Consider the following 12,894-nt stretch of genomic DNA (forward strand, 5'->3'; position numbering starts at 1 on the left):
ATATTCAATAAGCGTTTCTGGTTTTGTAAAACATTTGTAAAGTTAATAACAACGTCATAGTGTATAAACACTGAGTGAAACTCTTTGCTATCTAAATGTATTTCTGACTGACCTAATTATAAAATATCTTAGTTGAGTGTTCACAGCTGTTACATGCATCAGTGCTCTTAACAAAGTCAATGCTTTGAACCCAGGAATATCAGCAGTTCGTATAGTGTGATCATCTGAGCACACTATACGAACTATAAATGCTTTTATCAAAAGTTGCAAGAATTATGTCAAATCCCATGCAGTGTTTTATCTTAAGTTTAAGGTGTCAATGCGTATACTTTTGAACTGCTTTGTAAAATATGAAACATAATCACATCGGTTATAATACATGATGATTGATATGTAATCCGTAGCTCGTAGCTTTAGCATGAAGACGTTGTAGAATAAATAGTTTGACGCTGTAGATTTTGATTACATCCATAAATTACAAAAAAAAAGGTAAAGCAACTTTATTTATACGCGGTTTGTGCATAAAGCTAGAAGCTTGTGGGGCCGTGTATATGAAATAAATATAATATATTAAATAAACATAACATGGTTAAAAATCCCAACTGGCAGGAGGCAGACCAGTTGGCTATTTACAAGCATGACTGAGGATTTGAGCTCGGAGCAACCGAGAACAAATCCAGATAGTGGTCAGAACGGGACTTGAACCTGGGACCTCCAGATTTCAAGTCCGGCGCTCTAACCACTCGGCCACGCTGCCTCCATACATCACCCGCACTTTACAAAACAAAGTGCGGGTGATGTATTGGGTTCTATGATAAAGGAGGCTCTTTTGCCAATTACGTAGCTAATTGTGCTAAAAAATTTTGTTTCAAGGTGGTTCAAAACGTCAATCTTGACCGGGGGGGGGGGGGTACTCCATATAACGGCCTATACGGGGAGGCTCCGCCCGGAAGGGGTACCTTATTCAGGCTTCAGGTATATAAAAGGGTAGTGATTTCACAAGTTTAGGTATATGAAAGGGTATGAAAATCCGTCATTTAGGTTTTTTAAAAGGCCTGTAATTAAAATATATCGAACAAACCCACTTTATGGCTGTATTATTTTAATTTATTAAGCGCTTCATAAAAATGACAAGGCTATGTCACGTCTTTTAGGTATATGAAAGGAGTACCTTTTTCAGTAAAAGGTATACGAAAGGGGTACAATTTCTATCAAAATGATATATAAAAGGGTAAGGGGTAAGAGCTTGGGGCGGAGCCTCCCCGTATAAAACTTTTTTGAGTGCCCCCCCCCCCCGGGATCTTGACAGACACTGAGTTTGAGAAAAGGGGACTAGGAACTTTTACCTTAATTAAAATGCCTTTTTGGATGACTGTTAAGTACCTATTGTAGCGGCCGCCTTTCTATGCAGAACGGAGCGCGAGACATTGGTACGATCCACACGTCTAACAGTTCTATCCGGTTTATTTTTTACGATGTTAGAACGAATTATTACAGCTTGGACATGTTGAAGTTGAAAGTAAGGCATGACAGGATTTCTTTACCACAATGTCCGGATAAGATTGTCAAAGACTGTGGAGGATAGTACATGGATACGGCTTCGGGCGAAGCTCAGTAAACAGGTAGCCAAAACAACAAAACATACGCTAAAAAATATCCTTACGTTGCGAAAACGTTCTCTCTCGCACGAGGCGCTTTTTTACTGCAAAGTCCCGTATTAGAGCCCGGCTGGAGACGACAGGACGCGCAATGCAACACTGAACGACTGAGAAGGCGTAAAACATATCTCTTTAGAATATTTATTTCCATTTGGTCTCTTAGGCCCGGGCCAAATGTCGAACTTCACATGAAACGAACTAAACTGAGCGAAATAAGTTCGTGATAAGTTCGACGTTTGACTCAGTTGAGTTCGTCCGACTCAATTCAGATCGGCCAACACGTTCTATCCGTCTGCTTCAGACGGATAACGGTGAAGATCGATTGTGGGACAAACGTCGATCTTTTCATGAAACGAACTTAATTACAAAACGAATTTGTATGGTATTGTATTCGTTCTTGCTGGTCTGACTTCGGTTCGATGATCGATCGGTTTGACGAATTATGTTCGACGTTTGACCCAACGGTCGTGCTTTACCTGTTTGGCTCGACCAAAACTGCAGTTTAGTTCGTCTCATGGAAATTCGACGTTTGGCCTAGGCCTTAAATGATTTCATGAGTACCAGGGTTGTAATTAGGGCTAGATGCGACATGTTATATAGTGTTTTATTACCTTATCTACCCATATAAGATGTGGCTATATTTTAGAGAAGCTATCACTGTTGAATGTCTGTTACAACATTTTAATTCTATACTGAAGCTCACGGCGTATATCCCACATCCAGAAGAGCTGTGCTTTTAGCCTGTCAGTATTTTGCTTCTTCCAAACCCATTAGTAAATACTTTGCTCAATTCAATTCATATCAAATACTAAATTTGCGGCTGCTTTTAGCTTCAAACAAAAAAACCCGACAGAGTTGTTAATGGATCACGTAGCAAATATATTATTTGTGAGGAGCTGTGAAGGTGACGGAAAATGTAATATATTCAATGTATACCCACTCATTATCCGAACTGATTAGTTGAATAAGAACTTGATAATCAGCAGCTTATGGCAATCTTATCCTTTAAAGATTAGTTCATTTTGATGATGAAAAATTAGTTGCACAATTTGCATTATTTTTAAGCCGTAGGTCAAGCAATAACATTCATTTTTACACATTTTTTTAGCCTGAGATAACCGCCAAGTTCAACAACGTGAGTAATGTTGCTACAAATAGCAGGGTGACGTTTCTTATCTTAAAACGTTGTACAAGAAACCACATTCGCCTTTTTGCGCAATTACTCTCTTAGCGTCAATTATCATCAGCATTTTTTTCTCATCTTCTAATTTGTTTGATACGTTTTACTATTGTTTTTGGCAATTCTCTAATCATTTTTTTCTTCGCGAGCAATTTACCGCATCTGAGAATATCTTAAACCTCGAAAAGAGGAAAACGGCATTAGAACAAACAAATAACATCAAAATCACCTGCTGCAACTTTAAAGGTGTCATATTGAACATATTGAAAATGATACTTATTATCAATAGAACTGTGTATTGAGCTTTTCCTGCTTGTATTGTACGTGTGTTATTTCATTATCGATGACATTAAAAAAACTTTAATGTACCTTATTAAGACCTTAATTAAATGAACGTCAATCATCTTCCATGAAATTTCAGCCTATAACATACGCAATTCCGGTTCTTTCCTAACAGTGCAATGATTTAAAGTGTATCTTTATAAAGGAAACTGGGCAGAAACATAACAAAGTAATTATATATAGTAAGCAGGTGAAACGATTGCAAAGACATACCCTGTTCTCACAGTTAATCAGTGAAAGCAAGACATGTTCAGTAACACAGAAACCTCTTTTTCACAAAATTCTACCGTTTCAGATTGGGCTACAAATTCCTCTCCTAACAATTCTACCAATGCAGATTGGACTACAAATTCGGCACGGTTAACTTCTGCTACAGTTATCGCTGTATTATCACCGATAGCAGTAGCTGGAAATGCCTTGATTTTGGCGGTAATTTGGAAGAAGACGTTTGTGAGAACACTATTCCATATTCTTCTGAGTGGATTAGCGTTCACTGACTTGTTTACAGGACTTATCGCTCAGCCTTTCAGCGCCGCAGCCACTTTGACGAATGTAGCAAACTCTAGAGACCAGTACGATAGGTCACTGCTTTATATCACCTTAGACACAATTGGCGATAGCAGTGCTATCTATTTTATTTCCATCACGGTTCTACTTATAACACTCATATCTATTGAACGATGGCTGCACATGTCTCGACGATCATTGGTTACATCGCGTCATGGATGTTTTACTGTTATCATATTGTTACTGATTCCGATTCCCATAATTGTTTACCGCGTTTTACTGAATGGAAATGAAACTTATGAAACACATATTTACGCAATGGCTATGACACTGTTGTTTTCTTGTTATCTTACCACGTCATTCGCCTATTTCAAAGTTTACCGAATTATTCGTCATCACCAACAGCAAGTCCAAGCAAACGAAACATCCCAGAATTTTGGCCGACAAGCAATAGACCTGGCGAAGTACAAGAAATCTGTAGATTCCATATTGTATTGTAGTGTTATTTTCGTTCTGTTTTATTCCTTTCGTTGTCTCTAGTGGCTTGTATATTGGTATACCAAATAATTTTGAAGTAGCCGTGGCCATCAGGGTGTCAAAGGTTCTTTTATTTTTGTCTTCGTCACTCAACCCAGGTCTTTATCTTTGGAGAATGAATGATATCCGTAATGGGGTAAAAACGTTGTTCTGCAGGCAAAGCTAAAGGAATTTTTTTTAATAACGTGGATCGTATGAGATTATACATGTTTATTGCATAAGTAATTTATTCAACATAGTTTTTACTGTCCAATTGTAAAATTTACAAAACTTTTCAAGCTCCTCGTTAAGCAAAGACTGTTTGTTGATCTTAGTTAATTTTCTTCTAGAGATTAAGAGTATTCATAGCAAATACTTCAAGTAGTCCAAAGGCACAGGAAATTGTAAATAACAAAGGTATGAGATATATTTAATTTTTTGTGTTGCAAGATATGAACGTTTATTAACATGAATATGTGTCCAGTAGTAGCAATGGAACTATACGATAAATGCGAGTGCGGCCATACTACTGAAAAAAAAAAAAACCTGAAAAAAATTCAGGCTCTGAGCAGGATTCGAACCCACGACCTTTGCGTTACCGGTGCAATGCTCTACCAGCTCGTAGCAAATAGCTCATTTTGTCCTGGAGCTACATGCATTACGCTTGCCTAATATTTTTCACTTTCGACCCCATAAGTAATTATTGCTTTCAGTTTAATTCATAAAGTCACAAAGACCATCAATCATGTTTCCGAATGATATTTAACTCTAAATGCACAATTCCTTTTACTCTTAAACAAAAAGCCACATGGTTTTTAATGGATCACGTACAAAATGTATTATTTTTTAGGAGCAGCTGTTAAATTGACTGAAAACATTCTATAATTTATTATAATTTAATATAATGAACACCCACTCGTTATCCGAATCGATTAGTTAAATTGAACAACATAATAACCAGCAGCTCATAGCACTCTCATCTTTTAATTATTAGTTCGTTGTGATGATGAATGATTATTAGCACAATTTGCATTATTTTAAAGCTGCAGTTCAAGCGATGACATTTATGCGAAGGAGAGGAAGACCAAGACCCAAATGGGTAAAAAATGTGAAAGAAGTTTTTGGTTGTATGGAGAAGGCAACAAAAATGGTACAAAACAGATCAGTGTGTCGAGCTGCCTTGAGAGAAGCCACGCTCTGAATGAGAGTAGGCTACAACGACGAATACGCGACTCCGGCTTTTTGAAAACAGCTGTTATGCTTTTAAATGTATCTTAATTAGAAGTGCTCTACTCATAATTTTTTTTTTTTGCTTTATTTTGAGCAGCTATACAGAGCTGGTCACGATGAATATTGACAATTTATTTATAGTGACCAAAACGTGGGGCAGGAAATTGTACAAAGAAACCTTTTACTGACTCTGCATTAATTATTGATATCCTTAAAATAGTAATCTCCGTATCAGGATGACGAAGCTTTTTTTCAAGACTCGCATCATATAAGTTAGAGCTAAGGCGTTATAAAGTCATATGCCAGTCCTTCTCTTAGCTTCAGTTGGCCACCATGTTTTATAACATGACTGAGTCTCCAACAAACATTTCGTTCAAAAATTGCTTCTGGTATGGTATTACAGAAAATCTAAGTTTTGTTTATTACGCGGTAGCTCTCGCAGCTACGATTGTCGTTGCCGTTTTGTCTCCAGTGGCAGTAGTGGGAAATGCCTTAATCGCAGCAGCAATTTGGAAAAATCGATCTCTCAGAACACCTTCTTATATTTTCCTGTGTGGATTGGCTTTTACCGATTTTTGCACAGGACTTATCGCCCAGCCTTTTCATGCTGCAGTCGTATTGATCTGTTTAGAAAGATCCCAGCAAATGAACAACCAACAATCTTTCTCCGCTTATGCTAAAGATATTGCTGAAGGAAGTGGGGCCTACTTTACCTCCTTGACGCTCTTACTTATTACCCTGATGTCCGTTGGAAGATGGCTCCACATAACTCGTCCATCTCTGCTAACTGTACGACGAAGCTTTTTCATCGTGCTTGTGGTGTCGCTTCTTTTAATACCAGTTACAATATTTATTATCTTATATATCTTAATTAAATCGCATCCAATCGCCTTGAATATCATTGTGAAAGTGATTTTACTGTTTTTTCTTATCACCACATCGATCGCCTATTTGGAAGTTTTCCGTAACATCCGTCGTCAACAAAAGGAAATTTATGCAAGCAAACGATGTCCAAAATTTGGTCGGTGCGCAATGCATTTGGCTAAGTACAAGAGATCAGTGATCACAATCCTGTATATTTTAGGACTTTTTCACATAAGCGTATTGCCCATTTTTATCTCCGTTGTACTTTATTTATGGTACAGTCACTCTAAATTACATTTGATGTTTTCATTAACCGTGATGTTCTTTTTTTTGTCTTCTTCACTTAATCCTGTTATTTACTTTTGGAGGATGAATGATATACTTGATGCAGTGAAGCGATTGCTAAAACAACTGATTTGTAAGGAAAAGTAGGAACTTTGAACTTGAAACTCAATTCAGTGGTCAGGTCTGAATATTCTAAAAATGTTAATATAAATTTTATTTATATAAATATGAACATAATTTTAAAAAAAAACTGAAATGAACAGCTTGTTATCTGAAGGTGTTTCCAACAAACGTTCTTATTTTGTGGAAAAAACATGTCTGTGTATTAACGTAAGAGGCATACCAGGGTACCATAATTACTTAGTTTACACAATAATACAACATCCATGTCATATTTAAAGCACACTATACTAATACTTCTATACCCTGGCAATGTCAATAAATGCCGTAAATGCAGATATAAGGACTTTTGCCATGTTCTGAGTTTTAAAGCAAGCATTTATTATAAGGGATCTTTAAACGTCGTGTAAATAGGCGTGGAGTTTGAAGAAAGATGAAAACAGTGGTGAATTTCAGCTGTTTCATTTTGAACCTTATTGACCCCCATTAGGATTAATTGGCAGTGGCAAATGTATTTAGAAAACCAAAAGAACTTTAACAAAACTAGAAGTTATAACATAAAGAAGGCAAGGCCGAGAAGCTTAATCATTGTAAAAACCAAGTTTTGGTTTATTACAAGAAAATTTGATTTAATACAATATTTCGGCTCTATTACAGAGTCATAGACATGTGATGTTAAATTTTACAAGAGGAAACTTAAATATCTAAGGCGTGTAGATGTTACGTAATACAGTATAGAAATATTGGTAATCAGAGAAATAGTTCTAACTCTCTGGAGGCTTTGAGTCCTTCATTAATGCTAGGGTTAAGGTTCTTGATATGAAAGGCTTCCAGGAACGCTAATTGTGACCAATTGTAATTATAGTCAATTACCTCGAAGTTGTTGTAAACTGCGTTACGAATATGATCTTTAAAACTAACGCAGGGCGTTAGATGGTCATTTGAACAATCAGGTAATCCATGAAAGCTGACTAGTTCATTAAAGGCCTTGCAATTAGCCAGATGGTGATACATGGGTTTTTCAGGCCTTGTGGCGTGCTCATTTAACCTAAAGGCCAAAGGGCGATCTGTTTTGCCTATATATTGTTGAGAACAACCAGGACAAGAAAGTTTTTAAATAACGCTAGTTTTCTGGAATGTAGGAACTGGGTCCTTGTTGGAACAGAAATGTGAAATTTTGGTGGTATCATAACGTATTATAAACTTAACCTTTTTACCAAGTAATCTATTAAGTTTCTTGACACATTTGTTAACTAACCCTTCGCCCTTTTTACCACCGTAAGGTAATTTAAGCCAGATTGTTTTGACACCATTGTCTTCCACAAGTTCGTCGGTTCGTTTGGCATTGTTGGTGTTTTTCCTAAGACGGTTGAGAATGGAACGACGAACTCTCTTAGGAAAATTATTCCATGACAAAAACTTATCAATACGTTTAACTTGGCCCTGAAAAAGTTTACAATTGCTGCAAATTTTGTAAGCTCTAGAATACAATGCTTTAACCCACGCAGTCTAAGACGCCAAGGGGTAAAACTAGAGTAGAGTAAGTAAAAAAACTACTTAGTTTATATTTTTGTTAATAAGCAAAAATTTTATCAAACGTTATCTCCTTTTTCATGTAACAAATATCGGGTCACATCGCATTTGAAGAAACTTAATACCCACAGCACTTTAACGACTGAGTGGACAATATTGCAATCTCTTCGTTTCTCCTTTTGCATCTCATTAGTTTTAATTCACTCAATTCAAACTTTAGACGGAAGCCCTCAAGATGTTTTTAAATGTACGTCAATCATTTTCTCTAATATTTCACCCTTAAACGCTCAGGGGGTAAGAGTATACGTACTCCCTGAGGTGGACTTAACAGGCTGGATAAACCTAAACTGGACGATAATTCACCAGTTGAAGTATAGGGTAAGAAAAATGCCCTGTGGATTGACCGTGTTCGATCCAATACACACCTATAAGTTGCCACGTATCCAGCGTGGTGACCCGATGGTGTAGTGGATATCACGCCTGACTAGTAACAGGGAGACGCGGGTTCGAATCCTGCTCGGGGCATGTAATTTTTCTTTCATTTCAGAGACGTGTGTCGAAAGCCTTCTGTAATTTATTTACATCTTTCTTTCTGATTTTCAAAGGGATAGTATTAATCTAAAGCTAGCTAGCACCATGAAACAAAGGATGCTAGGAAATTAATTTGCAGTTGTAATAATTAATGCATGGTTTTGTACGGGTGGTATGATGTCGAAAACAAAAATAAACGGTACAATTGAGACTGCCTTAACAGCTAAAGTGAGTAACTTTTAATTTTGCGACTACGCATTATTTTACCTCAGTGTAACTGTTCAGTTCTAAAAGATTTAGTGTACTTTTATTTAGAGCTTTGAACAACCTTCAACGACTAAAAATCAATTGATAGCTTGCTTGCAGCCAACATGACTAAAAGAAAGCATAGTTTAATGTTCTAGAAAGGTCTATACGAGAAGAGACGTTGCGATTCATGATCTATTCAATCAAGAAATATTTCAGCCAGCAGTGAAGTCGTATTTTGGATAAGCGAGCAGTAGATAGCTTCTTCAATTGTTTTCAGACCAAAACGCCTGCAGCGCCGACGAGAAAAAAAAATATTTTAGTAATTGAATCGAGTTTCTGTTTAAGGCACATCTGAACATGATGTAGTTATTGATCCTGCGATTTAAATCTAAATAAAACCGTTAAGTTTAACTCAGAATTAACGTTAACTAAATAAAAACCTGAATCTGGTGTGCCTAAAAGAACTAGCCTTTTCATCGAAACAACAACATCGAAGCTCAATTTATTTCATCTGAAAGATACAAATTTCTCTCAAAGGCTTGTTCTTTGTAAGGACAAGAAAAACTGTAATAATTTCGTCAATTTTTAAAACACTTAGAGAAAACAGGGCTTTTTTCTTACGAAAAATCGTTCAGTCAACAGATAAATTCGATAATCTTTTACAGAATGTGCACCACAAACGTATGTTTGCAAGGGAAAAAAATATATATCATTCCTCGTCGACGAAAGAGGTTGAAATAGTGCATTAAACAATTGTTTGTGAGAGCAACAAATAAATCACTTTCAATTACAAAAACGTACAATTCTCGTCAGTGAAATAAAATAAATTTTTAGCCAGCGCTGCACAACAGTTGTTTAACTCCATTGCGAATATCATTCATTCTCCAGAGATAAAGGCCTGGATTGAGTGAAGAAGACACAAATAAAAGCACAACAGTCGCCTGTATGGCGGCATACTCTTCTCCTAGAGTCACATAGCTTAGTCTTAGATAAACTCCACTAGCGATAACATATGGTAAGAAACAGACAGAAAATAGCAAAAGAATGTATACCATCGAGGCCACAGATTTCTTGTATTTCGCCAGGTCTATTGCCGGCTGACCAAAATTATGAGTTGTTTCATTTGCTTGTACTAGCTGCTGGTGATGACGAATAATTCGGTAAACTTTAAAATAGCCAAATAATGTGGTAAGGTAGCAGGGGATTATAATTACTAACATTGCGACTATCATGTTATAATAATAAGTCTTTTTACTGTTTGCCAAAACACGAAATACGACCGCGGGAATTGGAAGGAGTAACAGGATTATAACCGTGGAATATCCACGACACGATGTAATCAAGGATCGTCGAGATGACATGTGCAGCCATCGTTCAACGGCCATAAGTGTTATAAGTAGAACAGTGATGGCAATGAAGTATACGGCGCTGCTTTGGCCAGTTGTCTTTAAGACAATATAAAGCAGCGACCTGTCGAACCGTACCCAAGGGCTTGCCACGTACATCAATGCGGTAGCGACAAACAAAGGCTGAGCGATGAGTCCAGTACACAAATCGGTAAAAGCTAATCCACTCAGAAGAATATGGAATGGTGTTCTCACAAATGTCTTCTTCCAAATTGCCGCCAAAATCAACGCATTTCCAGCCACTGCCACCGGAGATAAAACAGCAGTTATTATAGAAGTTGAGATAAAAATATTGTTATAGTTAGATTCGTTTTCACGGCTATTTTCATCCACCGAGTTACAAGGAGTGGAAAAATTTTTCAATGGGGAGAAAGTCGTGTTACTGAGCATGGTTTAGCTTCTTTCTTGAACGTCAGAATCGCTATTTTGCCAAGTTTTCCTTCATGAAGTTGAACACATAGGACAGCTTTTTACACTTTGACTGTAGTTTTAATTAAAGGAAGTGAAAATTACATACAATTTCACCTGGTGATATTTTCTAACATATTACAATTCTTTTTCATTATTTTTTTATAACTGCTGACTTTATTCATATCATTAAATATTTATTCAAAATTCTGATTGTTTCTTGCGCTGAAATGATGAGTTTTTATTTTCTCACAGCTAATAACTTTTACGAAAGTAATGGTTTTATTTCATAGAAAATACAAAGCATTGTTATCATGAGCCTCTGGCTTGGGAAATCTTATTGTTATTGCACTCCTGTTGTTATTGGAATTAAATTACTTACTTGCTTTTAAATTAAGTCTGCGTTCGAGCTTAGTGGCCTATCAGCCGGAGCTTATCCCGGTTTCAGTAGCATGAAGCAGCTAAGAGTATTTCTACTCCCCGTAGTCCATCGAAGGGTTACCCTCCAACATGCTTCAGTACCCGTTTACATCTGGTGAGAGGCACGGCGAGAGTAAAATGTCTTTCCCGGAAATCGTACGGAATAACCCCGGCCCGGGCTCGAACCCGGACCGCTTGAACCGGAGTCCATTACACCAATCATTAGGCCACCGCGCCTCTTTATCCCTTATTTACAAACCAGTCTTTTAAGGAGCTCAGTCAAGGACAACTCATCTTGAAAAAACTGGCAAGTGTTTTCAAGTTTGTCAATTGTAATCCGTCTTAATCTTCGTCAGACGAAATCATCCATGGTTATTTTCAGGATTTGATTACTCCTTTGTTGTTTTCCTACATTACACAACTATTATTTTGAGGTTTCATTCAATTTGGAAGTAATCAGAAAAAAATGACTTAAAATATCGCGACAATACTGACCATGTCCCTTTAAAAGCAAACTGAGACTAAATTGAAATTGCAGCTCGACATTGTCTGCACTGCGATAGCCAATGCATGTAAAAGCAATCTTAGCCGTTGTGAAAAAGGTTAGACACAGGGACTGCAGCTTTAAACACAGGCGCAGGCAATTTGCTTACACCAATACTGTTATGTACGGCACCAACCTGATTTTCAACCATGTCTATTCTGTTGACTCTACACCGTTCGTAAAGTACAAGCTGGCTTGCAACCTTTCGATGCATTTGTTCGAAAGAGACGCAAGGGTGCGACCAAGCAAAGCAAGGGTATTGATCAGTCGTTTCGTGTTTTGCTTTTAATCTTGTACTATGGTCATCTTGTGAATGAAGCGTGCCATTGTTGAAAACTCAGCTGCGCCACTTTGCTTGAATAATTGCAGGCAACGTTGATCGAAATCTACTAAGTAGCTACGTTAGAATAATTGTTTGACACCATTACGAATGTCATTCATTCTCCAAACGTATAAACCTGGGTTGAGTGAAGAAGATAAGAATAACAGCAACAAGGACACACTAAATGCAACTTCTAATTCTACACGCCTCCCCAAGATAAGGTAAACAACACTAGAAATAAAATAAGGCAAGAAACAGAGAGAAAACAGTAATAAAATGTAAAGAATTGAGACGACAGATTTCTTGTATTTTACCAGGTCTATTGCCGGACGACCAAAATTCTGAGGTGTTTCGTTTGCTTGGACTTGCTGTTGGTGATGACGAATAATTTGGTAAACTTTGAAATAGGCGAATGCCGTGATGACAAAGCAAAAGAGCATCATTGCCATAATCGTAATATACACCTCACGTTCATAAGTTTCCTTGAAGTCAAATAAAAATCGCAAAACAACCAAGGGAATTGGTACAAGCAAAACCATTGCAACTGTTATACACCCACGATGCGATGTTACCAAGGATCGTCGAGACATATGAAGCCATCGTTCAATGGATATAAGTGTTATGAAGAGACTTGTGATGGAAATAAAGTAGGTTGCACTCCCATTAGCAATTCCTCCGAGGACGAAAACTAATGTTGGCCTTTCGCACACAAACCGAGATTCTTTTATATAGATGAAATTAATTGCAGCGACGAAAGGCTGAGCGATGAGTCCTGTACA

At 37.2% G+C, this 12,894-nt stretch overlaps 2 protein-coding genes across 3 annotated transcripts in view; both read right to left on the bottom strand.

Annotated features, from left to right (window-relative positions):
• LOC144629503 (uncharacterized) overlaps positions 1-12,894 on the bottom strand; it is a 317,369-nt gene that overhangs the window by 254,391 nt on the left and 50,084 nt on the right. The window lies entirely within an intron of this gene.
• On the bottom strand, positions 9,846-10,811 carry LOC144630908 (high-affinity lysophosphatidic acid receptor-like). The gene has a single exon (XM_078489271.1). The coding sequence runs from the start codon at positions 10,809-10,811 to the stop codon at positions 9,846-9,848; it is 966 nt and encodes a 321-aa protein (XP_078345397.1).

The sequence above is a fragment of the Oculina patagonica genome, chromosome 11 (genome assembly GCF_052425735.1).
Source record: "Oculina patagonica isolate OP01 chromosome 11, crgOcupat, whole genome shotgun sequence".
Classification (NCBI taxonomy): Eukaryota; Metazoa; Cnidaria; class Anthozoa; order Scleractinia; family Oculinidae; genus Oculina; species Oculina patagonica.